At 42.0% G+C, this 27,919-nt stretch overlaps 3 protein-coding genes across 4 annotated transcripts in view; 2 read left to right on the top strand and 1 right to left on the bottom strand.

The window, feature by feature from the left end:
* Positions 1-11,040, top strand: part of bean1 (brain expressed, associated with NEDD4, 1) — a 48,623-nt gene extending 37,583 nt beyond the window's left edge. Inside the window, exons 5-8 of the mRNA XM_054799207.1 lie at positions 1,086-5,105; positions 7,002-7,656; positions 7,737-7,790; positions 10,710-11,040. Coding sequence (XP_054655182.1) covers positions 1,086-1,464 — 379 coding nt within the window. The 3' untranslated portion in view covers positions 1,465-5,105; positions 7,002-7,656; positions 7,737-7,790; positions 10,710-11,040. The remainder of the gene's footprint in view (positions 1-1,085; positions 5,106-7,001; positions 7,657-7,736; positions 7,791-10,709) is intronic.
* Positions 11,041-11,176: 136 nt separating this feature from the next.
* tmem41ab (transmembrane protein 41ab) lies at positions 11,177-17,310 on the top strand. The gene is made up of 5 exons (XM_054799208.1): positions 11,177-11,713; positions 13,610-13,760; positions 13,949-14,110; positions 15,925-16,063; positions 16,147-17,310. Exons 1-5 carry the CDS (start codon positions 11,571-11,573, stop codon positions 16,371-16,373), a joined length of 822 nt encoding a protein of 273 aa, XP_054655183.1. The 5' UTR covers positions 11,177-11,570; the 3' UTR covers positions 16,374-17,310.
* A 117-nt stretch (positions 17,311-17,427) lies between these two features.
* Positions 17,428-27,901, bottom strand: gpr155b (G protein-coupled receptor 155b). 2 transcript variants are annotated; one of them, XM_054799197.1, is made up of 20 exons: positions 27,751-27,901; positions 27,194-27,422; positions 26,756-26,903; positions 26,528-26,657; positions 26,271-26,449; positions 25,125-25,277; positions 24,915-24,982; positions 24,407-24,578; positions 23,988-24,143; positions 23,815-23,898; positions 23,610-23,733; positions 23,438-23,522; positions 22,849-22,936; positions 22,477-22,702; positions 22,324-22,398; positions 21,660-21,817; positions 21,472-21,567; positions 21,320-21,384; positions 21,121-21,258; positions 17,428-19,240 (listed from the first exon to the last, which is right to left on the bottom strand). In XM_054799197.1, exons 2-20 carry the CDS (start codon positions 27,358-27,360, stop codon positions 18,949-18,951), a joined length of 2,604 nt encoding a protein of 867 aa, XP_054655172.1. In that variant the 5' UTR covers positions 27,361-27,422; positions 27,751-27,901; the 3' UTR covers positions 17,428-18,948. The 2 variants fall into 2 exon arrangements, with proteins under 2 accessions (XP_054655172.1, XP_054655173.1); XM_054799198.1 differs by having other exon boundaries at positions 19,091-19,301.
* Between the last annotated feature and the right edge of the window lie 18 nt (positions 27,902-27,919).

The raw sequence follows: 27,919 nt of genomic DNA, 5'->3' as shown, positions 1-27,919 counted from the left end.
AATTTCTGCTGCTGTTTTTTTTTTGTAGAATTTTCCAAATATTTCCACTCTCCTCTCGTATATTTTCTTCTCCTAATATTTTGACTTTATTCCTATGGTATAAATTTGCACCTCACCTAAGTTTCCAAACATTTAAAACTTTATTTTGTTGTATGATTTTTCTTTATTATTTCAACTTCATGCTACTAAAATGAAATTTTTCCTCATACTATTACTTTATTCTTGTGAAAGTATGAAGTTGCTTTTTTCTTATTCAGGCTTTTAGGATTTTATTCTTATTTATTATTATATTATCACAGTTTTCAAATATACCCATGAAATATGCCCATGTTTTTATGTTTTTCTGTACTTTCTGAACAGAAAGATACATAACAGGACAGGATTATGCTTTATATATTTGTACGCATTAACAGCTCCAAATGAACAGAAAATTGAAGATACCACACATCTGAAAATGTATTTGCTAACACTAGTCTCTTTAATAGTAGCAGAACATTTGAATCACACTTGAAGCTATTATGAGCATGAGGGTTGCGTTCAAGGACACCACATCATTTAAGGACACCACATCATTTAAGTTGAATTCCTGGGACTTCCAAGCACACTTAGGGGGATAGTTGGGGTTTTTGGACATGAAGTTGGATGACATCCTCATCAGCAGTGTAGTACATCAGTGGTGACTTACCCCCCCCACTTGGTCACGCGAGCCCAGTTCTGGTCGAATTTCCGCGACGAGGAACGTAGTTCCGCTTAGTTGCTGGTTCATTTAAGTAAAGAGTTTGTCTTCTCAAAATAATATGCGTTCAAAAGAGTAATACATTTGCATCACAAAAATGCTTCCTCGAAAAAATCAGTCCTCATCAAACGCTCGGCGTTATGTTTGTCCCCCGCCGTATCCCTCGTTGATACAGATCGGAAGTTGACGGTCCCCAACTGTGTGAGGAGCTGTCAATGAATACGGAGAACCTAGTGTAGTATTTTATGGATTTATGAAAAGTCGTGGTCTTTATTTTACTGACCTGTCAAGTAAATATCTTCCCATCTCTAATGTAACACTTCCTGAATGAATGTTTTTTTCTCCACAGCTACGATGAATGTGTGGGCCCACACTCCACTCAGATCTACATACCCACAGATGACCCACCACCATATTCGCTATGGGACCCCTGTGAGAGCCGTTCAGAAGGTGAGGGGCCACCAACCATCTCCAATTCCCATCCCCTGTCACGCAATGGAGAGAGCTCAGCCAGCTCCGCTTCGTCAGAACACCCGGCGGGACAAGTGGAGCATCAGCACATCGCTTCCATCTCCTTCCCAATGGAAGCGGCGCCACCGTACGAGGCCGTGGTGGCGGGCGAGCAGGGGCAGCCCCTCCCACTCATGCCATGTGACCTTTACAAACACCAATCAGAGGGAGCTGTCAGCGGACACCTGCGGCCTTCGGGCATCGGACAGATCTCGTAGGACCATTCTTTTGGCGCGTTCCACTGCCCCCACTTGAGTATGTGACACCCAACTGTGGAACTTTCCAGAACAGAAGCTAACTTGCTGGTGTCTCTTTGGACCAAAACTCAGCTTTGGGAGTTTGTGAACTACACAAGACCTCCCATCTCGGTGGAACCATCCTAGACGATGACACCACACCGGATTAAGGACTGACCCAAACGTCAGTACAGGTCTTCTTTGAAGAAAGATAGCTTTGTATGTAAAAGAAAGACACGACATCAACGTTATGGTTAGTAGTTTGCTTGAAGGCATACACAAGCACACTCCGTCATTCTAGTCACTCGTTAACCCTAATTTGGCATGGAAGTCCGCCAATTTGGAGTACTACATCCTGTGTGGCGACAGCTGCATCAAAGATTGATCGGAATTACCGTAAATGCTGTCATAGCCGGGGCGTTTATTTACCTCAACTGCAAAGATGACGGGGCGTTAATTGGAAGCAATTGGAGAGAGGCTGTTATTTGGGAAATTTTAAAACAGATTATGTGTACAGAACTTAGTAATGATTTAGAGTGCATGAGAAAGTGGAAAGGAAAAAGAAACAGTAGCTTTCTTTGACTACATGGTCATTTATGAACTATTCGTATATTGCACAGCACAGCAGCAACAGAACCAATGTGGCAATAGGACCAGACTGCTCAGTCATCATTAATAGCCCTGCCATCTTGTAGATTAATTAAAATATATATAGGAGGTTGCCTCCAGCCACAGTTGTTAATGCCTCTGCGGTGAATTAAACAGAGGCATTCATTGGAGCGTTATTATTATATTGTTATTATGGTTTGGACTGAAAGCTGTTTGTAATATTTTAGCCAACTTACGTCACGAAATAAGACACCAAAATACTGAAAACGGCTCATGGCCCTAATAAACATTGAGTGTGATGATGCCGCCATTGTCACCTGCACAGTCGCGTCTCCTTCTTAGCGCTATGAATCATGTCAGAGTGACAATGGCGGTGCATCACACAGATAATGTCACAAAGGCGAGGGCCATCTGGAGCGTCCCGGCGCAGACTGTACTCAATGTGTGAGTATTTTATAAACGTTCCCTCCCGTAGACAATTTAAATGAGCACTTCCACGCGCGTCCCCACACACTTCTTAATTAGTCGGCCATTCAGTCAGCCAGTGTGTTGCCTTCCCGGCTGCTGAGTCACGTTTTTGTCTCACTTGTCATTTTCTGGACAGTTAGAACACAACAGCCCACAGTGAATCTGATCGTGTGATCCTAAATCGCACACAGACTGGATCTTTTTCAATGCAAGCCATTCAGAGATGAGGCTACACCACCTTGACGCCACCTGACATCGACATAAAACTGCACAACGGGGGTTTTACAGTAGGTGTGCTTGCAAAATGCAGGCGGTACGCCATCATCACGGTTCAGTAGGTACCTCGGGTGCTGCAAAAATGATTTAGCTTTCATGTAAACAGCTTTAATGACTAACTTTACTTCCCATTCCTTCGTAATGGGCTACATGTGGAGTGGGTCGCTACCGAGAATCTGGAATAGCTTCCATTTTAAAAGCAATGTAAGCGGTTACATGCAAAAATCCAATTGGCACAGAGAAAATGTTAACTCGGCATTAAGTGTGTCACACTTAGTACGCAAATGGTTACCGGCCACAGATCAAAATCCCTAATGTGGTCGTTGTTTCTTGACCGGAAGTAACAAGGTGTCATCAGCGTCTTCATTTTCAGTCGGGATTGTTACGTCATGACTCAACACCATTTGTTGGGGTGTACGATAAATATCCGAAAAGAGGAATTATGACGTCATACCAAAAAGTCCAATAACATTCAAAAAAAGCTCGGATAACCGATAATTTGTAAAAAAAAAAAAAAAAAAAAAAAAAAAAATCCAATGAGGTGAAATTACTCATTACTGTGCTGGTGAACAAATCAAGCACTCCTTTTTTCTCCGGCCTGTGATGTTTCGCAAACGGCCTGTCGTAACGTCCCCCGAGCTTGCTTGTAAACAAACATTACTGTTTCAGAGGAAGACAATTTGCATGCTAGTTGCGCCAAATGCTCTGCAATGAGGGGAAAAAAAACATCAAACCTGATCAGCCACCTGAAACACCAGTGCCCGAGGCTTGTTCCTATTGCCATGGTGCTTGAAAAGTACAAAAAAAAGTTTGCCAAAGACGACCCGTTGGTTAACCTGTGTGATTTCATCACGGTAATGATGGCACTGGATGACCAGCCCTTTTACCATCGTTAAAGATAGTAAACCCCTTGGAGCCGCAGTTTGTACTTGTTTTTCTTTTATGTTTGGTTTATAGTAGTGATGTGATGATATTTGGTGAAGACAAATTTACAGGTACTTTGTCGAATCCAACTTTGTTTGAGTCATTCTTACCTACAGGTGTGCACAAACTACAGTTAAAGCTAAATTTTAAAAAATAATAGCTATAAAAAGTTAACAGTTATTGGTATCGGTATTGAGAAGCAGGATGTTATTGGTGTCAGCTTGAAAAAAATATATCGTGCATCCCTAACTATTTGTCAAGTCTCCGTGAATGGCTCCAGTGTGAAGAAGAAGTGAACTTTGTTCATCACATAAACAATGCACAGTGAAATTCATCTCTGCATTTAACCCATCCTCTTGAGGAACCACTTGATCACTTTAACTGGACCCCGGCGCCTAAATGTAGCGTCCACACGCACTAACAAAGCTTAGCTCCAAATGTCCAGTGTCTGGACGGATTCCTATTCTATTTGTCAACGGCACAGTTTTATATTAACCCCGCATTTGCAAGGACCCTTCATCAAAAGCAGCCTTGCTTCTTGATATAACATAATAATAATAATAATAATAATAATAATAATAATAATAATAATGGATTGGTTTATCAATAGGGCCCTCACACAACCGTCATTGTCCACCATGTACAATAATAGTCACAAACTAAGCTTTTTTGTTCATTTAAACCTCTTTAGTTGACATTTTGTTAAGAACAAAAGCAGTAACGGATGTTTGGCTTGTGTGTTCTTCAGCTGGAGACACAAACAACTGTAGACAACATCAACATCAGCATGTACCGTCATTTATTGTCTTGTCTCCTGTGTTGCTTCTAAAGCAGCTCTCTTTTAGTTAGATGCTGGTTTAAACACAAATGTTTGATGTCAAAGTGTATTTGTGTTGGGGGGGAAAAAAAGATGTGCCTACTAGCCCTCAGACTGTTGGCTTGGACACTGTAGCCATATTATGCTAATCTCAATGCAACAAATGCAGTGCTTTTACCATTAAATATGTTAATTAGATGAATTAGCATTTTACCGGTATTGGATTGTTTGTTTGTTTTTTACTCACCGTTTATGTGTTTGTGCATTTAAATCATGAATCATGAGTCCCTCATAGCCCTAGACTTGACATTATTACTTCAATGTATCTATGCTAAAATGGTATTAATGTGCATTTCCCTGTGACCATAGCAGCTAGTCGGAAGCAATAGTGAGGTGCTCCAGGTGATGTAGGGCCAGGCAGCTGCCGCGAGAGGGCGCTGCTGACTTACAACAGGAGGTAGTGAGACTACCAGAGCTTTCGTTACTCTGAACCCAGAAACAAATTGGAGAATGAAACGTTTAAAATAAGGTAAGACCACTGTAGTCTACTATGTCGTGTTTGTATACATGTGGGTGGTAGACTAAAGCTTTAACATGTTTTAAAAGGTCTCAAGAGAAGACAATTAGTTCACAGATCATGTCCTTACTCGCCATCGTGTAAAAGATGAGCAAGCTACATTGCCTCATTCGCCTTCCTCTTTGTGTCTCGCAGCCAATGTGGTTTAAGTTATAAAAGAATCACTGTTTTTTCATTTGTTTTTTAAAAATTAGTTTTGACTGTTTGGTTTGTAGATTGTGTTCAAGACTTTCTTCCATCGGGGAAAGCCAATAAACTCTTATAATAAATGTGATTGGCTGATTTGGGAGCTACACGGACATGGAAACAATTACTGTGTTCCTGGGACAAACTGTGGCTGTCACAAAACCTTTACACTTTCATGTTTTTGACTGTCTTAAACGTGTAAAAGGAAGTTAAACACTGATGATATTAGGATGCAACGAGGACAAAACCGTAATCTTAACGGTAACGACGATGGCATAATGCAGAACATCTCAGTGATGCGCATCCTTTTACTGTCATGCAAGTGTAAAATGAAGTTAACCACCGTTAATAGCAAAAGGTAACAACAACGAAAGACTCTAGCTAACATTGATATAACCAAAAAGAGTAGTCTGTATGATAAAGTGCAGTTCTACACCACCAAACACCAGACCCACACTTGTCCAACATAATAGACACAATGTGTCACACACATCACCGTAATGTTAAGGCGTGGGACAGGAGGACACAAATGTTAGCAACACTAGCATAGCTATGTGAGCAAGGCCTGTGATGATAAATTTTGCTGGACAATACATTGTCCCAAAAATTATTGCCCATAAATGATATTATTGTCAACATTATTTTGAGAGCAAATGAACTACTAATGTAATGATAATGTATCATAATAATATTATATATCAATCATATACATAATGTATCTTAATAATGCAAGATTTCATTAAATATGTCATCTTTCACTGTTTTAAAGTTGTGGAATTGGCGTTTGTGACATGGATTTTCTCACAGGCAATTCGTACCGTCTGCCAAGCGTTTGCAGCATTTCTTTGTGTGAGCGCACACCATTTTGCGCTGTTCCGTTTGTATTTACTTTGTCGACCAAATGTCTCGGTGAGTGTCGGGTGCTGTATGGCGTCATCTTTCGGTGCAGACGGGAAAATTAGGTTGGGTGGGTATGTTTTAGGCCGGCATGCAAGTTTTGTTGTGTCGCCACCCCTTTCGAACAAATTTGGGATACATTTGCCCCTCGCTACGTCGCGATTCCAACATCGCATCCTCACTCTATTGTGTTTTTTAAAAAATTATTTAATGAATAAATGATTGCTGTTTCGTGGTTGAATATGGTCTATTATTAGTAAAAAAATATGCATATGCAGAGCTGCAACGAGAAAGCAGCAGACTAAGCAGAGTGCAAATCATGACATTTATTCCCTCAATTACGCATTTTCAAGCATAAAAATGGCTAAATGAATGAAAATACAAATATAAGGCATTTGAAAAGACGTGATATGGAGTGTAATACAGTATCTGTGACTTGTGTGCGCCTTGGGGCCTGGGAAGCGTGTGTGTGTGTGTGACGCCAGCTGGCTTAAGTTGGCTGTTAGCTGAGTGCTAGCAGCAGATTAGCAGTGGAACGAACACACGCATAAACAAGACGGCCGCGGCGTACCGTGGCGGCGGTAGATGCGAGCGTCTTCGTCTTCGGAGACGCGACAGTGCGCCTGGATACGGCGGGAACAAATATAACGCCGAGTGATTTGTGAGGAATGATTTTTCCGATTAGGCATTTTTGTGATGCAAATGTATTACTCTTCTGAACGCATGTTGTTTTGAAAAGCCACATTCCTTACTTCCAAACCCCAGCGACTACCTGGAACTATGTTCTTCATCACCCAACTCCGACCACAACTGGACTTAGGAGACCAAGTGGGGCGTGAGTCGCTGTTGGTGGACTACACTGCTGATGGGGATGCCATACAAGTTCATTTCAAAACATCCCATTGAGAACCTAATCTTATTTATTTATCTGTACAAACAACAGCAACAACTGTAAACAAGGTGAAGGTTAAGTTTATGAACGCCCCCCCACACCCCCACTATTTGAGAAGCACTGCATTAACCTGATTTGCAACACAAGAAGCCAATTGAAGACGGTGAGTCACCTGTCTCTGCTGCTGGGTCTCATGGAGGAACACTATGGCAGGAATGTCTCAGGAGAAGAAGGAAAACTTGTTTGAAACTTGTTTGCATGAAACATATCATTTAAAGTGATGCGTGCTGGCCTCGGGTTGGCGTGACGGAATCACGAGGATGGATTTGAACTTCAAAGGTGGATGGTTGAGATGTTTGTAGACACGCACGCCCAGCATGTTAGTGCGCTATAAAAGAGCACACAAACATCTAACGCTTAACTTATCTACAAGAACCATGAGAGCTCACGTCGTCTTCTTGCTCCTGGCCGTCATGGTGGCTGGACTCTACTCCGTGCACACCGATACCTCAGATGACGTCGATGAAGGTACGCTCCACAACTGAGGTTGGATAAATGCCTTCAGATGATGCGGTGGCTTGTTCCAAACTTTTCTACGGTTCTTCCAGATGACCTGCTCGAGGAAGATGACATGATGGCCTCTGGCGACCTGCTGGAGAACGGTCAGATCTGTCGTGACATTTGCTCGCTCCTTTGATTTATCATTGAGCTGCAAAAGACTCTCACAGGGTGTACATTATATACACATATGTATATACTGTATATACTGTATGAGGGATGCTCCGATCAGCGTTTTATGCCGCCGATTCCGATACCAGTCATCCGGGACTGAAATCGGCCGACACCAATACCGATCACGTGGATTAATTATACATTTTTCAATTTATTTATGACGAGTGCCATTGGCCTGGGGTGCCATATAAAGGGGAAAAGTCCGGACAATTCCAAGGTCCCTTGACTGGGGCAGCGGGGCAACGTGATTTTTTTTTCCCCACAGGACCCAGCATTCCTAGCTGCACCCCTGCAGGAACCATAAAATCCCGCCGTATCGTCACATCATATTTGACGTACTTTTTCAAGAGAACTTCCTTAAGGAGACTTTGGATGTGAGGGTACATTGGCGGAGCTCGAGCAGGGCTTTCAGTTAAGCGAGAGAGCACTCAGCGAACCCGGCGTCTTCCACCACGGAGAAGGCTGGTCATCTCGTCCGATGAATTCAGTTATTTTTCGGGTCATTTGCTTAGCCTTCTGACTTTCGCGCACACACGGGTGCGTGTGTTCCTCAAACGCCGTGTTAAATTCAAGGTTTTTAAGGTGCGACCCCCGCAGGATAGTTTTTGTGGCATGTGCTGGCAGTTAAGGTCCACACGGCAGGCATGACACGGCTGTGCACTGTGAAGAAAAGACGCAGCCCAAGACGTTAGTTAGGGCAAGACACTACACAGGGCTGGGCGATATGGACCAAAACTCATATCCCGATGTATTTAGGTGGAATATCAATATACGATATATATCCCGATATTTTTTTCCATAAAATGAGTTTAGACAAAATCAAAGCCAAACATGCATGCAAAGTTGTTTTATTAAAATAAAAATAATCCATCTATCAATCCATTTTCTAGGCCGCTTCTCCTCATTAGCGTCGCGGGGGCATGCTGGAGCCTATCCCAGCTGACTTCGAGCAACAGGCGGGGTACACCCTGGACTGGTCGCCAGCCAATCACAGGGCACATATAGACAAACAACCATTCACACTCACATTCATACCTGTGGACAATTTAGAGTCTTTGTTTTTGTTTTTGGAATGTGGGAGGAAACCGGAGTACCCGGAGAAAACCCACGCACGCACGGGGAGAACATACAAACTCCACACAGAAATGCTCAAGGGAGAATCGAACCCAGGTCTTCCTGATCTCCAGACTGTGACTGTGTGGCCAACATGCTAACCACTAGGCCCTAAAATAAAAATGATCTTTTAGAAAAATAGCTGCTAAAATAAAATTCTCTTTTTGAAATAAATATAGAAAAAGCAAAATATAAGTCAGCTGCAACTCAAAAATACTTTTAGCGGTATTATTTTTTTTAGGTAAACATTTTTAAAAGACATAAGCATGTCCACATTCCTTTAAAGATGTTGTGCCGGGAACACCAACCTGTCAAGTGCATCAGTCTTAGCAACTGTCTGTCTGACTTCCTTGTAAATCTGTGGTAGAGCTTCTTGTGCTAAATAATTGCTCCTGTGAAGCTCGAGGGACATCGCGAGTCCATTGTTCTCAGCATGTTTTTACTTCAGTTTTTTTTCCACCGTGGCAACGGGGACTGTGATAGGACACCGCTTTAGCAATAGCACACCACTTTACACTTTTTCTTTCATTAGGAGCACAACGGGAAATAGAAGCAAGCAATGCAGTCGGGCCTGTTTCAGCCCGCAGCTTCACACACCCGTATTGGAGTTTGTGCCAAGTTTTATGACTTGTAGTGCTTCTGCAGTTGACAGTCACTTTTTCGAAGAGTGATGAGTGAGACCTCGTGACGGGATTTTTCACGGAAATACTGATTGTGGCCAATCGATCAGAGGATCCTAGTATATATACAATTTAACACCTAGAATTGGAACAGTCCACCTGGAATCATTTGTCTTATTTTAGCTGTAAAGGTTTATGTGCCTGGGTCCCTTTTTTCAGGAGTTAAACATCTGGAGGTTTAAAATGACCACCTCAAAAAGTGGAATAGAATTGTACAAGTTTCTACTGAATAAGACACCCAGAACGTACAGGAATAAAGGATGCGGGATGCACAATATGAACTATGGACTTTAAAACACTGAATACCAAGAGTATGGGAAGGCCACTCCTCCACGTGTTTCACAATCAAGCAAACATGCGCAAAAATAGCGACAAACACCACGACGAAACACAAAAACACACGGCAAAAAACACCCGTAAATATCTTGGTCTTGGTCTTAGAAAGCTTGCTGCTAGGGCTCTCTAATTTTGTTCATAGTCGACTAGTAGTCGATTATACTGTTGTTCCTCGTTTGGTTGATTGGTTCCGGACCCGAACGGGATAAATGAATTTCCCCGATATAAGATTCAGTATTAATAAATTGAATTCTCGTAGTTAGAGAAAATCCAATATCCAAAAGCTCTGGTCGAGTGTAAGATGTTAAACACTGACCCGATATGAACTAAATAACTACAAAACTACTAATCTGGAAGAGACGCTGGGCTTCGCGGTGTGTACGCGCCGACATCTTGCGGAAGCATAGGTCTTAGTAGACTATTTTAAAAAACAAACACATTCTATGTAAAAAAAAAAAAAAAAAGTATGCTTAACCACAGCTGTGGCTACCCCCATGTAGTCAGAATGGTAGAATCTCGATCACATGACATCTTCATATGATCGGGGTTAGGCCGGAGGCCATCGTCTGCCCATGTCTGATGTAGACCATCAACAGCACATACAAATAGATTTTATTCAAATACACAGCAGTCCCCGAAGACACACTCCAATGTCTCACGTCAACTAATTTGGGTTATCTTGGTTATTTATGGATGAAAAATTGTGCATTTCTTTTGCAGAAGATGATGAAGATGAAGACGAAGATGAAGCTGCTGCTGCTGCTTTTGCTGTTGCTGCTGCTGCTGATGATGATGATGATGATGACGATGATGATGTTGATGATGATAATGATGATGATCATGATGATGATGATGATGACGATGATGATGATGACGACTGACGGAACCAATTCCCTAGACATCACTTTATTAGGCAACAACTGTACTTCTACAGCCAAAGAAATGATGTAATTGATGTGTTGCTGTCTATGCTGTGATCAGACGCTTTCAAATTTGATAAAAATGTCACGTCATGAATGATTGGAGGTAATTAAAAAAAAATAGCACTTCGCCTGAGTTCATTCATCACTTTTTGTTCTTCACAGAAACGTGAGCAACCAACGAAACTACCATGGAAATATTAGCAAACAATGAAACTAGCATAATAACGATGACTTGACGATGCTGTCCTCTAGCGGTCAGACACTTCAAGTACAATCTTCGTGTTAGGACTGGAACTGTTCGAATTTTTCAAACAACTTGAACTTCTTATTATTTTCCTAATCGCTTTGACTTTTTTAGCAAAGCAACTAACATCTCGACAAGTCACCCTTTCTAGGGACAAGAAAGCTGAAAGAGTGAAACAGAAGTTACAGCAAAAGTCCTTACCGGAGCAGGTTGTCTTTCGCCGGGTGTCACCCGATCCCGTCGCCGTCATGAGTCGCGTGTTGGCGGGTAATAGACACCGAGGAGACTCGGTGTCGTCCAACTGGACCGCAACACGTCGCCTCGTCTTTCCCCAGGAGAGACTTCTTCCGCTCCTTTCTTTTTAAATCCATACCGAGCTCGGAAACGGAGTCTCTCCACCAAGTCTCCCGAAACATGCGCTCCTTTGCCGGGCTAGCCGCCACTGTGGCGGCCGCAACCGTCTACCTCTACCTGCTCTCCACTCACCTTCCGCCCGCAGACGACCACCTTCGGCCAGCCACTCAGGGAGGGGACGAGCCGGTGGAGCACTACTACAAGTAGGTGGAGTGGAATGGAGAACGCTGACTTTTTAATTTTCTTTTAGATATGTACACAGTAAAAGAAAACAAAATTAGATTACTTAAAAAAGTTTTATTCATGTACAAAAAAAATATTTCATCCTTCCATCATGCAATTGATATCTTTCATCTTATAATGATTCTTATTGAGCAGCGATTATGACTAGTGTAGTCTAGCGCAATCCAATAATAATTTTGTAAAGTATCTGAATCAGAAATACGCACTTTTATCGCATTTTAAGGCAATTCGTGGGTGTAGTTCACACTCCAGGTCAACAGGGGGTAGCATGTTACACAGCAGTGTATTGTCTAATGTGTATGTGACAGTAGGGTAAGAGAGAACACCAGCGAAAACACATCACATTTAATCAAATAATGATTACATTATTCTTATTTTTCTTTTAATATCAAATTGTAATCGATATACATGTTAAATGTTATTTTAATCTATTTGTGTGTGTGGTAAGAGAATACATTTGATTGGAGGGCAGAAATAGCAGCACAGACTTGAGTAGAGGGTAGAAAAACACACACGCACGCGCACACACACACTAGAATCGCCCTTGTAATTCAATCCGTGATTTTTGTCCAGCACCTGCTGGGATTTTCACCACGGCTGCTTCCTACTGGTTGCTGGCCCCAACATGTCGCCGTGTGATTGGTCAGCAAGTCAGCCATGGAGGTGACACATGACCCTGAGGATGTTCAGTATTTCTGGAGGGAAATGTGTCACAGTGGACACTTTTATTTTAGCTAACAGACGTAACCTACAAGGCGGCCATAAACGCCTCCTCAAGGAGAGATTTGAACTCTTCTCCTCTTTTGCACGTCGCCTCTCATTAGTTTGAGCCTGGGGAAGAATTTGTCAGCTTTGCAGGCATTTTAAGCACATCCTTGATCCTTTTTTAAAGTGCTTTCACATTCAATGCCTTTGCTTTAAAGACTCTTTCAGAAAGGAGTGAAAAATAACCAACGTTCCCAGAATGCAGCACACACACACAGCTTGTGTTGCAGCCAAACAACCAATAAATCATCTAAAGCGACTTGGACACGACACAGAATCAGTGCACTTTGGTCATGAAAACAATACTGCTTTGACATTTCCTTAAAAGGAACAAGCAGTTAATCAAAATACAACTACCTTCAGAGCTTTATTTTTGACAAAGGTATTGGGACATGAATTGAAGGAAATGTTCATAGAAATGTAAAAAATCCACCCTTGTGGGAGGACATTTTTTTGTCCATTTGTGAGGCCAGAGGAGCTCTGGTCTGGTTCTTCCACACCACCCCTGCTTTTTTTGGACCTTGATTTGTGCACCAGGAATCAAAGAGGGCCCGTCTCCGCAAAGTTGGAAGCATGCGATTGTCCAAAATGTTCAGAGGGAACTCTAATCCCAAGTCTGACTAGTTAAGTGGGAGACGTGTCAAACTTTATTTTGGACTGGAGAGTTCTGACGAAAATATGTTAATTAGGATCAAGCTGCTACTAAATAAGGCATCAAACCCCTGCATGGAGCCATGTCGCGTCAATAAATGTATACATGTGACAAAAGATGGTATTGCTATTTACTTTGGGCACTTTTTGTGCGCGTAATTTACACACACACCTACACAAGCCTTATTTTTACACCAGTAATATGAGTTTCCAGAGAGTAAACACACACTGGCACGCAAATTCCAGTCTTGGCTTCAGAGGGTCTTGCTCGGTCGGCGTTATTTTAGTGTTCCTAGACAACCAAACATACACACTTGCAATAATAATTCAAATAAATAGTCCAAGAGATTACAAAAAAGTGTAATTAAATGGATAAATAATCATCTGTATTTTTTTTTTTGATGCAAACTGTGGGAATTTTTGCTGATTTATCTTTTTAGGTTGAAGTTCCCATCAGATCTTGACGAGCTGCGTGAGCTAGCAGAGATGCTCAAGTTCTACAAGCGAGAACATCATGGCTACGTTCTGCTGCTCTTCTGCAGCGCTTACCTCTACAAGCAGTCCTTTGCCATTCCTGGTTCCTCCTTCCTGGTGAGACTTGTTCTCCCTCTAATGTCCTCCATCAGGCAGCTAATGTTTGCATTTGTGCAAGTTTGTCTTCTTGTGTTTGCAGTTTTTGATGTAATAATCTGGATTATTATGATGGACACTGGGCATGCCTAATCCAGATCTGACCCAGCCTGACATCCAGTCCACTCCTCCATTGTTTCCTGTGTCAGAACATGCTTGCCGGTGCAATATTCGGACCCTGGGAGGGTCTGGCCTTGGCTTGCCTGCTCACCACCACAGGCTCCACGTTCTGCTACTTACTCTCGTCTGCCTTCGGGAAGCAGCACGTGGTCCGGATCTTCCCAGAAAAGGTGGCCCTGCTGCAGAGGAAGGTAAATAAATAAGTGATCATGACCACTTGTTGCTAGGTAGATTTCATTCATAAGCTCAAGTTGATCTTTGCTTTCTATGGGGGTTACATTTCAACACCCCCTACGAATGGCAAAAAAAATCACGAATACAGTCATCTCTCGCCACTTTCAATTTTGCAGCCTCACTCTATCACAGTTTTTCAAAAAGATCGTAATAAATTATGCTGTTTCATGGTTGAATACTGCCTATTATTAGTGCTTCAATTGTGCTTATTTTTTGCCTAAATGAAGCATTTTCAAGCATAATAATGGCTAAAGGAACTAAAGTACAAATATAAGGCGTTCAGAAGACGCATTCATAAATGGGGTGAATGATATGTAGTATTCTACACTGGTCACTAGGTGTCAGTAACGTTACTGTAATGTTTGGTGAGACGCGCAAACACCGGATTTGATCGACAGAACAACAGGCTTTTATTGCAGGTTTGAATTATCTCACAACAGGCACAATAATTCCCAATACAAATCCTTCATAAAAACACGGGCTACCGTTGCGGCCGTAACCCACGCCAAGCTGAAACTCAACTCTGAACCCCCGACTTCATTTCCTGTCTGCCCGGCCCTCAGCTTCCCAGGGGAACACATTTATAGCAACACACGAGCACAAGTCTTACTGTATTTATGTCTTATTTACTTGTTTTATGTCTACTGTGCTGGGTAATACAAGTGTAAAAGTGACTGTAGCGATGTTAGTCCATGTCTCGAGGGCTCTAATAATGTTCAAAACTGTGTTGAGAAGGTCGTACACAGCGTTTCTATGCTCCAAGAAAATATTCCTTTCATAAATAATCATTTTATTTGTTTACAAAAGAAACACTTGAATGTAAATTCAGTTTTTTTTTTAATGTAAATAATGTCCCAATCTTTTAATCACACACCCACTTACTCGAATTGTGCTGTCATTATATTATTATTATCCCTTTTTCACATCTTAATCTTACTTTTTATTTATTTCACGTAATATTACGACTTTATTCTCTTAAATTTACAACTTTTTTCTCGTAGTGTTTTTTTCTTGTAAATTTACGACTCCTCCTTCCTACCCTCACCTATGCTCATGACCTTTGGGTAGTGACCCAAAGGACAAGATCACTGGTACAAGCGGCCGAAATGAGTTTTCTCCGTAGGGTGGCTGGGCTCTCCCTGAGAGATAAGGTGAGAAGAACTGTCATCCAGTAGAGACTCCGCTACTCCTCCGCATTGAGAGGAGCCACATGAGGTGGTTTGGGCATCTGGTCAGGATCAGGTGTTCAGGGCAAGTCCGACTGGTAGAAGGCCTCGGGGAAGACCCAGGGCACGTTGGAGAGACTGTGTCCTGGGAACGCCTCGGGATCCGCCGGGAGGAGCTGGACAAAGTGTCCGGGGAGTGGAAAATCTGGGCCTCCCTGCTTAGGCTGCTGACCCCGCGACCCGATCTCAGATAAGCGGTAGAAGATGGATGGATGGAAATTTACGACTCTTTTTCTTGTAAATTTACAACTCTTTTTTTCGTAAAGGTACAACTTTTTTTCTCGTAAATCTCAGATGATTTTTTTCCAATGTGGCCCTAATACGCCATCGTAAGTTTGAGTCTTGTTAAACAGAATAACAATTTTTCCATTCGTGTTTGTTTAAAAAAATAAGAAGCTTCTGACTGTGCAAGTTGAAATAAACATTAATCACAGCACTAATCATCCAATGGGAGCTTCTGGCTGACGTTATTTGCTGTGTTAAATCACATGGTGATTATTTTGTGTGTTTTATTTCCACATGATCTTGTCTTCCTTCTGCGTCAGGTTGAGGAAAATCGTAGCAGTCTGTTCTTTTTCCTCCTCTTCCTCCGTTTCTTCCCCATGACTCCTAACTGGTTCCTTAACATCACCTGTCCTGTCCTCAACATCCCCATGTCCATTTTCTTCTTCTCTGTCTTCATAGGTGAGCTCACACGTAACAATAGCAAGCAAACACCTCCACAGTCGCTAAGCTCTCGTGTTTTTTTGGGTTTTTTTTCTCCCCAGGTTTGATTCCCTACAACTTCATCTGTGTGCGCACGGGCGCCATCCTCTCCGAGATCCACTCCCTGGACGACATCTTCTCGTGGGGGACGCTGGCCCAGCTTCTGGCCATCGCGCTGGTGGCGTTGGTCCCCGGAGCACTCATCAAGCGCTACAGTCAAGCTCACCTCAGGGTGGACGACATGGACGGCGCTCAGGATGAGAACACAACGGATCGCAAGAGACGATGACCACCAGGAGGAACCATCGTGAGGACATTCATGGACATCGGTCAACCGTTGACTTTTCTGTTAACCGCTGCCTTGTCGCCTCAGCCAGGACAAGAACTGACAGTGACCACAATATTAGGAACACATGAGTGCAGACTTCTGCCATGGTCAGAAAATTCTGAAGATGTCTTTCTGAATCCTTTTACCTAAAAAAAAAAAGGCCCATCATGATCCACTCCAGTCCTCTAGGTGTCAGAAGTGAGCAAGTCTTTTTGAACCACAGCTCCTTTTGCTGGATCTGGTGGCTCACTGCATCACTTTGCCCTAACACAAGTAGAATTTAACCACCCAATGTGAAAAGGAAAGCAACCAACAAATGGCAATTAAAACAAAAAAGGTTTTGATCGACACTGATCTGATGGTTTTTGCAATATATTCCTACCTTACTTAAGAGTCAAAATATTACAAACATCTCTCAGTCTTAGGTAATGGAAAGCACAACATTTAAATATGTTCTCTGACAGTGTCAGTCAAAAGTGAACATCTTTGTAAAGATTTTTGTTGTATTGGATCTCATTAGATCGTGCATGTGAGCCTCCAGGACTTTAGAAGACTTTAGAGTGCCATCAACATGTTCAAATGAACATCATGTCCCAAAGTCTGATTATAAACTAGAGACGTGTTTACATGCATATTTTGTATCCTTTTCTTGTAAATGTTTCTTTCCTTTGCTGTGTTTTCTGATTCTTTCTCTCTGTTGTCTTCCTGAAGCACTTAAGATGTCTTAATGGACTCGAATATGGTCTGAATTCACCTTTGAAGGTCATGTGTTGTCTTGTTACTACTGTGCGAGTCAGTGTGTGTCTGAGGATGAGAGATTGTTGTTCTCTTCTTCTTTGACCAAATTTGTTTTTTTAAATGTATGTTTAAGAAGGCTGCAGTGAATCTCGCCTTTTTGCTGCCGTTTTCAACTTTTATGAAGTTGATTTTAGTTTGTTTTTGCCTTCTTAAGGTCAAAGCTGACCTTGATTCTTCTTGGACAAAAACGCACAATAAACCTCTTATTAAAATCTCTTTATTGTCTTTTACACGTGACACACGTCATGCACACACCAACACACACCTTCACATTGGCGGAGGCGAGGCGCCCTGTCACACGAGGTCACGTGACATCAGTAAACATAAGGAACGATATGCATTTCCACTCCTCACAAGGAGTTAGGGATATCGGCTCAAATTTCAGGATGAACTTAAATTCTAACCTTCCTTGAACTTTTGAATGCGCATGTCCAGCTCGTCGATGTTTCTGCAGTTTTTGCGCAACTTTCTGTTGTCCGACAAGGAGCTGAAATTCAAAAGTTTAAAGAAGGTCAAATTAAGTTCACCCATAAGGGTTGTAGTGCATTTTCGCTTCATCATTCTGCTGCATATCCCTAACTTAGAGTAGTGTATGTATCAACCAGGACATGCCCGGTCTTTGCCTTTGACACACAAAGGGGAACTTGAATGGAAGCCACCTCAAATCAGCTCGTAGTTCAATTTTTTTCACAGTAAAAGCATCACACAACAGGTCGAACGTGAGAAGGTGTGCAGCCACTCGGTGGAAGCTAAACCATTTGTAAACCATGCTTTTATAGTTCTACACGTGTCTCCATTCGACCAGAAAACATTTCATTAATTTAACATTTATTTCTTTATTTAAGTGTTCCTACATTTGCAAAAGGTTTTGAATCGAGACGCAATAACGCGGGGCTCATATTCACTGGTGAGATTAGCCATTTGCATATATTTTGCGTCATGCAAGCGGTCAACGTTGCCCAAAAGTGGCACTTGGAGACTTCTAGTGTCAAAAAAAAAAAAAAAAAAAAAAAAAAAAAAAAAAAAAAAATCACACAGTAGGGACTTAATAAGCAAGATTGAGGAAGAAGTCAATATAACGTTTAAAGTATAAATTTCAGTTTGCTGTTCGGATAAACCATTTAATTTAAATTGCAGCAGAATTAAAGAAAAATTATTTTTAAAAATACACTCACTGGCCTCTGCTTTCCAAAGATAATAATGTCAGACAGGTATTAATTTCTCAATATGCATTATGTCAACATTTATTTGAAAATAAAGCACATTTTCCAGAAAATTAGGAAAAATGAGGTATATAAGGAAAACTCTGGTCTTTTTGGGGACATTAAAGTCATTAAATTACATTGTGAAAGAAGGTCAAACTACAGGAGTTTCCCCGAGGAGAACACGAGGGTTGACATGTAGGAACTGTGTTGTGCAAAAACTGAGCATTATTATCTTTGTAAAGACACTGGAGTCATTTGATTGTGTACATAAAGAAGGGTCCAGTAATCACACAGTGCATTTAAATGAAAGGAAATAAAAACAAACCAAGTCAGTAGTTAAGAGAGAAGAGTAGAATCAAAAGCAGCAACCAACGTGGAAAGCGACTCAACCTTCATTTGATCTGCATAAACAAACTTTTCTTAACTGGAACTTGCCTGCACTTTGAAGAACAAGAACTCCTCTAGTGGCGGATGGAAGAACTGCACCATAAGGCACTGTGTTGTGGCCTGGTGGTTGGTTTCCTCCTCACCTATTAGCTGGTCTCTTCCTCCTGTATAAAGTGGTAGAGCATCGTGCACTCGTCCCTGAAGCTGTGCTGACCCGTTGCAACACACAACACGCCCCCCTGCTGGAGACATGCCGCGTAACGCCGAGCCTGGGCTCGCCCGGCACACAGGCCGCGACCGAGCAGCCAGTCGACCAGGTCGCAGCCCCGGAACGTGCTTTGGATGTGGGGGTGCTGGTTAGTTGGGTCTAGGTCGGGTTCATGCTGGTGTTGGTCAACTTGAGGGTCCGGCTGCTGCCGCGGGAGGTCTCTCCAGAACCTGTCATTATTATCAGAGCAAGGATTCACCTGTCGGAGCGCTCACACTCTCTCCTGAGCCACTAGGGGGAGCAAGAGAAGAGGTGGAGCCAAAATAGAATGCAGGGAGGAAAGAAAAAGAAAGCAAGGAGAGTGCAAAGAATTGTTTGTGAGAAAGAAAAGCAAAGCACCCAAGACTCCAAAACATCCAGCGAGTCGTGTTTAGTCAAGTTTAATAATCAGTTATAAGGAAAAGGAGGGTTTGATGTCTTTGTGTTTTTACAAAAGGAGCAAGAAGATGCATAACGCATACTAATAATTTGCGTATTATACGACTTTTATGAGTATCACTGAAAATAAATGAAACTATTCGGCATTTTAAAGAAAACAAATCTGCTTGATTTCAAGCAAGAAGCAGCAATAATCAAGCAGGCGACAAAGCAAAACCTGCGTTTAACTTTGTTCGGGGCACAGAACTACAGAAGAATTCCTGAAGAGAAACATGCATCGGCCATGAGAAGAACATAAGGCAATGTCCACGCTTTACTATTTTGTTTTTAAACCTCAATCCACACTAAATGCTGCTGAAAAATAACCTCTTTCCACATGAAAACTTATTTTTATGCTGCCAAGTGCACTCCAAAGCAACAGGTGGCGCTATACACCCTAATGAGGCCATTTTCGCTCATAAGAAGCCTAAAAAAAGTAATAGTGAGTTGAGGAAAATTACAAAAGAAAGTGGTATTACTCTTCAATATTGTATTTTAATTAGGGCTGTCAAATGATTAAACATTTTAAATCAGATTAACCACGGTTTTCAAATGAATTAACCGTGATTAATCACACTATGTTACCTTATATTACCTTATCATTTTCCTATGCGTTATAATCTAGCAAGGAGTACATTTGGAATACAGGAAGTGACAAATGTATTGCAATTGATGTGAAACGGATGGGTGGTAGGATTAAATAAGCTTTGCTTCTTCCTACTCCTTTTTGGACATGTAAATTATACTATGTGATGTATTCCAATGTAACTTGTATGCATGTTCAAAATAAATTAAACTATTACCATTATCATGTGTTAAATATGCCCATTTTTACTGTATTTTATTGAAAGAAAGATAAATGACAGAGCAGGATTGTATATACAGTATTTGTGTGCATTAACAGTACATTTACATATTAACAGTATCATTTCAGTCGAATTCACATGTTGAGTGGATTTTCTGGGATTTCCGAGCACACTTAAATTCAGCAAATTGTACTTCAGCAAGAAGAGTTACAAAGGGAGTGATAAGAATGTTCACTTATTGATTTTCACTGCATTGCTGTTTCTTTAGACCACCCATACACGCATGATAAAGACGTTGTGAATGTAAGTGAACCCATCTCGCCGTCTGTCTCGTGACGATGAGGAAGTGTTGTTGCAAAGGATGGACTCGAGACGTGTTTGGAGCAGGAGATACATATACGATGTTGTGATTGCACTGCTGTTGATGTGTTCAGGTAAGAATAAAGTTACTCCAGAGCGTCAGACACTGTGTGACTCTGTGGAGAGCTACACTGTGCCGCCGTCTGACGGAATTAATTAAATATATTAGTTTGACAGCCCTAATTTTAATATAAAGCAAGTCAAAAAATCATCAATAAAAATCAGCTCACTTAAGAATGGCACACAATATAATGTCATCCCATTAAACTGCCGTTTGTGCGTGGATGAAAGTCATTGAAAATGCATTAAAAAATGATTTGAAATAATACTTGTGTTAGTGTGGACATGGCCTAAAATACAAGCAGAAATAGAATACCACCAACAGCACCAAATCAACTGTGAATTAAAAGCTCAATAAGGACTTACTCTCCTAATATGAGACATTTTTGAATGATAACTCAACATACCTGCGCGTGTGAACTATATCTTGCACACACTGCTCCTTGTGGTAGCGGACAAACTGCGTGCAGGTGAGTCTGACCTCCTCAGCACTGCCTGAAGGACTCTGTTCCTCTGTGCCGCGACCTCGCCACAACCCCTGCAACCTGTGGACACACCCCTGAGGTCACATGACTCACATCTCGTCATTAATATGACTATTCTCACCTCTTCTTGAAGGGTAGGATGATGAGGTGACGGTCCAGACCGAAGATCCCAAAGGACAGGAATCCCTGGGTTTAAGAGAATAATAATTTACAGCATAAATATGTTACATACGAAAATGAACTAATGGGCACCCACATGCACTCTCATGCTACCTGTCCATAGTTTGCCACAGCACAAAAGAACTGCAATTCCAAGTAGAGCCGCCCTGGATCCTTGTTGAACAACCACCACAGGCAGCTGGAGAGGTTCTACACAGAAACCAGAAACACCGTAAATAACATTCTCAAAAATAGGTAACATTAAAAAATACGTCGAGACATTAATATAAGAGAATTCTCACTGCTAGCAAGCTGACAATAAGGAGGAGACAGAGCAAGACGTGTCTGACTGTTTGCTTATCATCAGTAGTGTGTTGACGCTCTGGTCCAGCCAGGTTTAGAAGATGCTCTGAAGACGATGAACTCTGCTGCTGCCCTTCGCACAGCGCCCCTGTGTGGCCTGGAGTGGAAAAGAATAACAACTCTACAGTGGCTTCAGTGTACACCAGCTCGCTGACGTCACACACGTTACTTCCCAGGCCCCACGCACACAGCAAGTCACAGATACTGTATTACGCTTCCCATCACGTCTTTTGAATACCTTATATTCGTATTTTCCATCATGTAGACATTTTTAAGCTTGAAAAGCTTCATTTAGGCCATGAACGCATACAATTTGCGCATATATTAGTAAAGATTTCCTTAAATATAAATAATACTTACTTAAAGAAACAACTTAAATATTATTTTTTTACTAATAACTGACCATATTTAACCACAAAAACAGCAATCATTTACTAATTAATTTTTGAAACACCACGATAGAGTGAGAGCACGATGTAGCTAGGGACGATTGGACTCTCAAACAGTATTATTTTAATAATTAATCTACAGTCAAATTCAACAGTTAATGCATTATACGTCCACATAAAACAAATGAATGTTATTTATATGTACTGTACATACAGGTGTTGTTGCCATGGTTCCACTGTGTGCTGGCAATCATATCAGGTACCGTCTGGAAAGGAGGAGTGTGTGTGTCTACCACACACAAACATACTTATGAATAAATAATAATAATAATTCAGTGTAGTATCACAGATATAGTAGTCGTGATACCTGAGTTAATGCTGTAGGCAGGTGAAGTTTCTGCTAAATGCTGCTGCTGTTGTTGTGTATCTTCCCCACCACCAGAGGTCCTCAGATCCTCATTATTAGCAGCAGGAACAGCAGTTCTATTGAGGACGTGGTATCCTCTCTGCTCCCTGTCTCCCTGGCTGAGGCCCATCAGAGAGATCGCACCCAGCCCCAGGCTGACTGCAAGCACCACGGCTGTGCTGATGATCTTTATAACAAAGCATGAAAAATAAGACATTTATTCATGACAGGTTTTCTGGGTGTGCTCCCAGCCGACTTAAAAGGGAATTTTAATTACGAAATTAACAATGTGGAGAGCGTAAGTGGTGATGTGTTGCAAGGTGTTTGTCTAACCTGAGCTTTGCCATAGAAGAAGGCGGAATCAATGGTGTCGGTCCTGTGGCCTGACAACAAAAGACCTCCTACCATGACCACGGGAACCCTACACACAAGAATATAATTACACTGAAAGAAATGTCCAATACTTTACATCCTATGCAATGAACAAAACATTCTGCGTATTATAAGCTATAATGTTGTTATTTCTATAGCTTCTTCCTAAATAGGATATAATGGAAATATGATGAATCAGTGCCAGAGGTTGAATTATGATTAGACTTGTTTATTGTTGCAGTATTTCTTCTGTGTCCCCGTTCTGTACCATGTGCCAAAACTTTTCCAGCACTTTGATACATTTTGTACATTAAAGATGTTAAATAACATAATATTGTAAGCTGTCTGAATAAAACATCCACATCTTAGCTCCCTGTTAGAGGTGACAAAGCAAATTAGTGTATTATCAAAGAATATATCTTATTAACAATGAATTCATTTTATTTTTACAATATGCCAAGGGCTATGCCAAATTCCTTGTTTTTCTTAACATAAATCTGAATTATTTCTGCTGTCTTTTTTTAATTTTAAAAAGTAAAATGGAACTCACCCCCAACCCAAAACCATGAAAACTGCCGGTCGCAGCCTCAGCAGATCATCTCTGCTGGTCAGAGCCAAGCAGAGTGGGATTAGACCTAAAAAAAAAAAAAATGGGGGGTTGACAGAGGGGAGAGGCAATCACTAGCATGCAGATTTGTTTCAGACCAGATATGAGCACGTGCCTGTCCAAATGTACGTGCTGTACAGAGAGCTGTAGAGCAGCGAAAAGGCCAGAATTTTGCCGATGAGATTATCTTCTTGTCTGGCCAGGAAGTTCCACAGGATCATGCCGACACATACCAGAAACTAGGATGCAGAGGGGCAAAGACATCAGCCGACAGCGCGGCATTAAAAGCCCACATGGCACCATCGAAGTGTAAGCCCAACCTGAGCCAAGAAGAGATTTAAGGCAAAGAGGTGAGGAAGACGGTTGAATTTTCTGCTGAGGAGCATCACCGCAATGGTCCAAACCTGCAGCAAGACGTGGAAAATTACACTATATTCATCTCAGGGATAGTCCCAGAAGTCATCAACGGAAAGCAAAAGCTGAGAGCACGCACCAGCGCGACCAGGCAGACGATGCTGATATTGAAGCTGACGTTTTGGAGTTCTGCTACCAGGGGAGCGGGGTCCATGAGGGGGATTGTCAAAAGCCAAGCGGAGACGTAGATGATGGGGGCTGAGAGGAACGTACTGATGACCATGCCTGAAGTCACCTGACAGCACATGGTAGCAAAGTTTAATGCATTACAACACTATTGTGATGCTAATATGCTAACTGGACAGCAGGGAAGAAGTGGGTGGATGGAGTCACTGGAGACAACAAACACGGAATGTTGTGTTTCCCATCTAATTTCTTCAATAACAGGCATCTTGGGACATTTCTCTTCGCTATGTGACCCACTCCGCCTGGGGGTTGGGACAAGCCTTTGGCCCGGCATCACAAGACATCAAATGCTACTATGCTACTAGTACTCACCACTTCCAGCTCTAAGCTGTAGTGTCCGGCGTAGATGGCCACGCTGGGTGCGGTGGGGAAGACACCGTACAGGAAAGCAAAGTTGGACAAACTGGTGTGGTTGGCACTGGTGCTGTTGACACCCACGTCCAGAATATCCATCATGTCCTTGCAGACAAGCGGCATCACTAGACTGGGGGAAGAAACCGTTACTTTGGATTAATATGTAGTGTTGTATGTTATATATAAGTATGCATCTTTACATTTTCATTTTTCTTCTTTTTAATCTGAAAAAAACCCCACCACAACCAACCTAATTTGGAATTGACACAGACCCTCTGTGACTGTCTGAATTCTGTGGTCAAGATTTAGGATTTACTCACTGAGACGTTTCTGAGAGATACGCCCTCTCACATTTATCCAGACCTGCACCAAAACTATATTTGTTCTTCTTGGGCGCCACTTCTTTTCAAGTTGGTGTTAATCCTAACCAAGAGACAAACACCCACTGACATCAATTTCTGCTCACAGTTTGGCAGTGATGAGGAGAATCAAAGCGACTCCAGCATCTCGTGTCAGCTTCCTCAACTGACCCACCTGCAACAGAAACGCAGAGTCATGAAGTGTCCTCCCATATTGTATAGAAATACTATGCAATGAATGCTGTCCAAAAGAACAAGCCTAAGAACACATATAGCGACTGTTCACTGAGCCAAATCGGAGTCCAAACAAAACAGACCATGGTGAGGCCCAGGTAGAACAAGGCCGCCCCTCCAAAAGAGTTGGCCAGGCCATCAATGAAGTCGGACAGCACAGCAGGGATTCTCTGGCCCAGAGCAAAGTGGGAGGCGATCCCTATGACCACCATGAATACTATTGGATTTTTCAACACCTGCAGAGGAGAGTTCAGTCTTATATTAGTGCCCACATTTGTTGATCTTCCATCTGGATTTAGACCTCACTATTAAATGAAACACATTAGCTGCATTCTACAACAATAGCAAGTTGGACATTTACAACCAAGGCTCAAACAAAGTGCAATGGAACAGTGAAAAACATGGCCAAAATAGATAACGGCTTAGCATAACGACAGTAACCTACTTCCACATATTGATCTAGATTGTCTGCCATGTTTGTCGTCCACATTCAAAATGTGTCAGGGTGATCCTGTGGACCTTCCTGGCCAGGCAAGTGCAATGGAACACCACTCGAATCACAATCTTTATGTTACATCATAAAAACTTGAACGCTGCATGGTACGGCTGGGCGATACGGACCAAAACTCATATCCTGATATATTTATGATGAATATCAATATACAATATATATCCCGATATTTTTTCCACAAAATGAGTATGAAGTTGTGTAAAGTTGTTTCATTAAAAAAAAAAAAAAATTGCCGCTAAAATAAAATAGTCCATTCTCTTTGTTAAATAAATACACAAAAACTAAAATATAATCAAATCAAAAAACCTTTAGCTATGACAACATTCTCAGCTAATACCAATAGCACTAAAGAACAACATATGAAATACAGTGCTCCGTTTAAGAGGTAATTTTTAGATGTCAGGAGAAACTCGAAAATACTTTACTTTTAACAGTATTATTTTTTAGAAAGCAGCACCTCGTAAGAAAAAAGTGAGTAAAAACACCTTAATTATGCTTAGACACTTACAGCAGTGATGAGTGAGACAGACCTCTCTGTCAAGATACAAGAGAACAGCGCACATGCAGTCTATATCGATATGAACAGTATGTTTGTTTTTTTATATCATGCTTCAAGCGCCCAGCCCTACCCCGTGGGATGCAATGTGGTGGTCTACAAGCACGCATTTCTAGTTTTGGTTAGCTACGGCCTTCATAAGCGCCAATGCAGGGACAGTACCTGTAGGACAACAACTGCCAGCACTCCTGCAGTGCTTCGCTGCGTGTTGCCGGCCTGCCTCCACTTCTGCACCTCACAGAGAGCAAATCCAATGGGATTGAGCAGCATGAGGGACACGGGAGCAACTAAATAGATGTACTGGAGGTACTCTGGGTAAGTGCTCCGATACAAAGCATCAACTGCAGAAAATATAAGCAAAGACAGTAAGAGGTGAGAGTACTAAGAAGTATTTACATTACTGCTTGTGTAGGCCTCACCAATGGGATACCCCAGTGCAAAGTCGTTGCTTTGTGTAGCAAAGATGGCGTACAGCCCAGCTTTACCATATCTGTTTTCAGGACTTGCCACCATCAGTGTGAGAACACACACTAGTGCGAACACAGACACCTACACACACACCCACACACCCACACACACACACAGCATATAGGTCAGGTGCTTTCATGAGATGCTTATTTTGTGCAAATTTCTTTAGAACTCCTGACCTTGGCGACCAGGGCACTCCACAGAAACGACCAAATGACGCCTCCAAAATCCAGCAGCACCATGTTTTTGAAAAGCAGAGCTGGGAGGGCGAATTTGGACACAAAGTTGCCCAGACCCTTCGCCTGGCTCTCAGTGATGATGTCAGCCCTATAGGGACAAAACACACAAAGACACTATTTACATTAGTGCATAGACCATCAGCCTTCATTAGCATTTCTAAACGCCTTTTGCTTTCAGCAGTAAAAGTGATGAAAACCTTTATTAGAAGATACAAAGCCAGTAAATGACTTCTAAATAGTGCCTTTTTCTCTTGTTTTTGCTCATGATTGTTGACTTGTGATTCGTCAAATCCCTCTCCACAATGCTACTCTGCAAAGTAACACAAGCTTTATATTTAACAAATGATGCAGAAATGCACCTGAAGAGATCACACCCACCTGCCAGCTATGTATCCACACAGGATGATGCCAAAGCACTCCAGCAAGGCAGGAAAGAGCTTGTCAATGGACATGTGGGGACCAGCAGCAGCAGCAGCAGAGCTCGCCAAGGTGCTGTGGGAGATGTTCTTGCCATGGATGAGCACATAACTGGCAGCAGTCTCCATGGTGATGGATGGGATGGGCCAGGTGATGGCTGGTTTGGGGGGGTGGAGGGGATATCAGCACACTGGAGGAAGGCAAAATAGAGTGAAAATAGCATCCTCAGTCAACTCTGTCAGCTAGCAATGTTAGCATATTTAAGTGGACTCAAGCCACTAGCGGTAGATTTTTTTTATTAAGTCTATTTGTTAAACACTCATTAAAGTAATGTTCAATGTTGCAATGGCATGTTACTTCCATGCCTAGCATTGCTAGCATCATTAGCTGATGCATGCTAAAAACATCAGGACACGTAGAGCCTTCCGAAGGGTTATAACTTACATGTATCTTTATTTTACGCATCTGGTATACCATACTATACTGTAATACTTCACTTTATAACGAATGTCGCTTACCTTTTTTACTTAAATTATCATTTTGGTCAGGAAAGGTCTCAAGGTTGGTTGTCTCCAGGTTGAGCAGGGCAGCACGGCTTCTGAAGCTGACAGCTGGAAGTGACTGACAGGCGACTGAGCCAATCGGAATCTAGACTCGATTCCGCACCGCTCTAATTGGATCTGTGAG

This window comes from Dunckerocampus dactyliophorus, chromosome 14, assembly GCF_027744805.1.
Source record: "Dunckerocampus dactyliophorus isolate RoL2022-P2 chromosome 14, RoL_Ddac_1.1, whole genome shotgun sequence".
Classification (NCBI taxonomy): domain Eukaryota; kingdom Metazoa; phylum Chordata; class Actinopteri; order Syngnathiformes; family Syngnathidae; genus Dunckerocampus; species Dunckerocampus dactyliophorus.
Note: the sequence above shows the minus strand (reverse complement) of the source record. Positions and strands in the feature narration are given on the sequence as shown.

What these genes read in the sequence shown, in the direction of transcription:
- tmem41ab (XM_054799208.1), top strand. Translation starts at nt 11,571, where the DNA reads ATGCGCTCCTTTGCCGGGCTAGCCGCCACTGTGGCGGCCGCAACCGTC. An exon ending in CCGGTGGAGCACTACTACAA is followed by an intron (nt 11,714 to 13,609) that starts GTAGGTGGAGTG and finishes TTATCTTTTTAG; the next exon opens with GTTGAAGTTCCCATCAGATC. An exon ending in TTCCTGGTTCCTCCTTCCTG is followed by an intron (nt 13,761 to 13,948) that starts GTGAGACTTGTT and finishes TTCCTGTGTCAG; the next exon opens with AACATGCTTGCCGGTGCAAT.
- gpr155b (XM_054799197.1), bottom strand. Translation starts at nt 27,360, where the DNA reads ATGGAGACTGCTGCCAGTTATGTGCTCATCCATGGCAAGAACATCTCC. An exon ending in CTCCTCATCACTGCCAAACT is followed by an intron (nt 24,579 to 24,914) that starts GTGAGCAGAAAT and finishes TTCTTCCCCCAG; the next exon opens with TCTAGTGATGCCGCTTGTCT. An exon ending in CAGCACGTACATTTGGACAG is followed by an intron (nt 23,523 to 23,609) that starts GCACGTGCTCAT and finishes TTTTTTTTTTAG; the next exon opens with GTCTAATCCCACTCTGCTTG.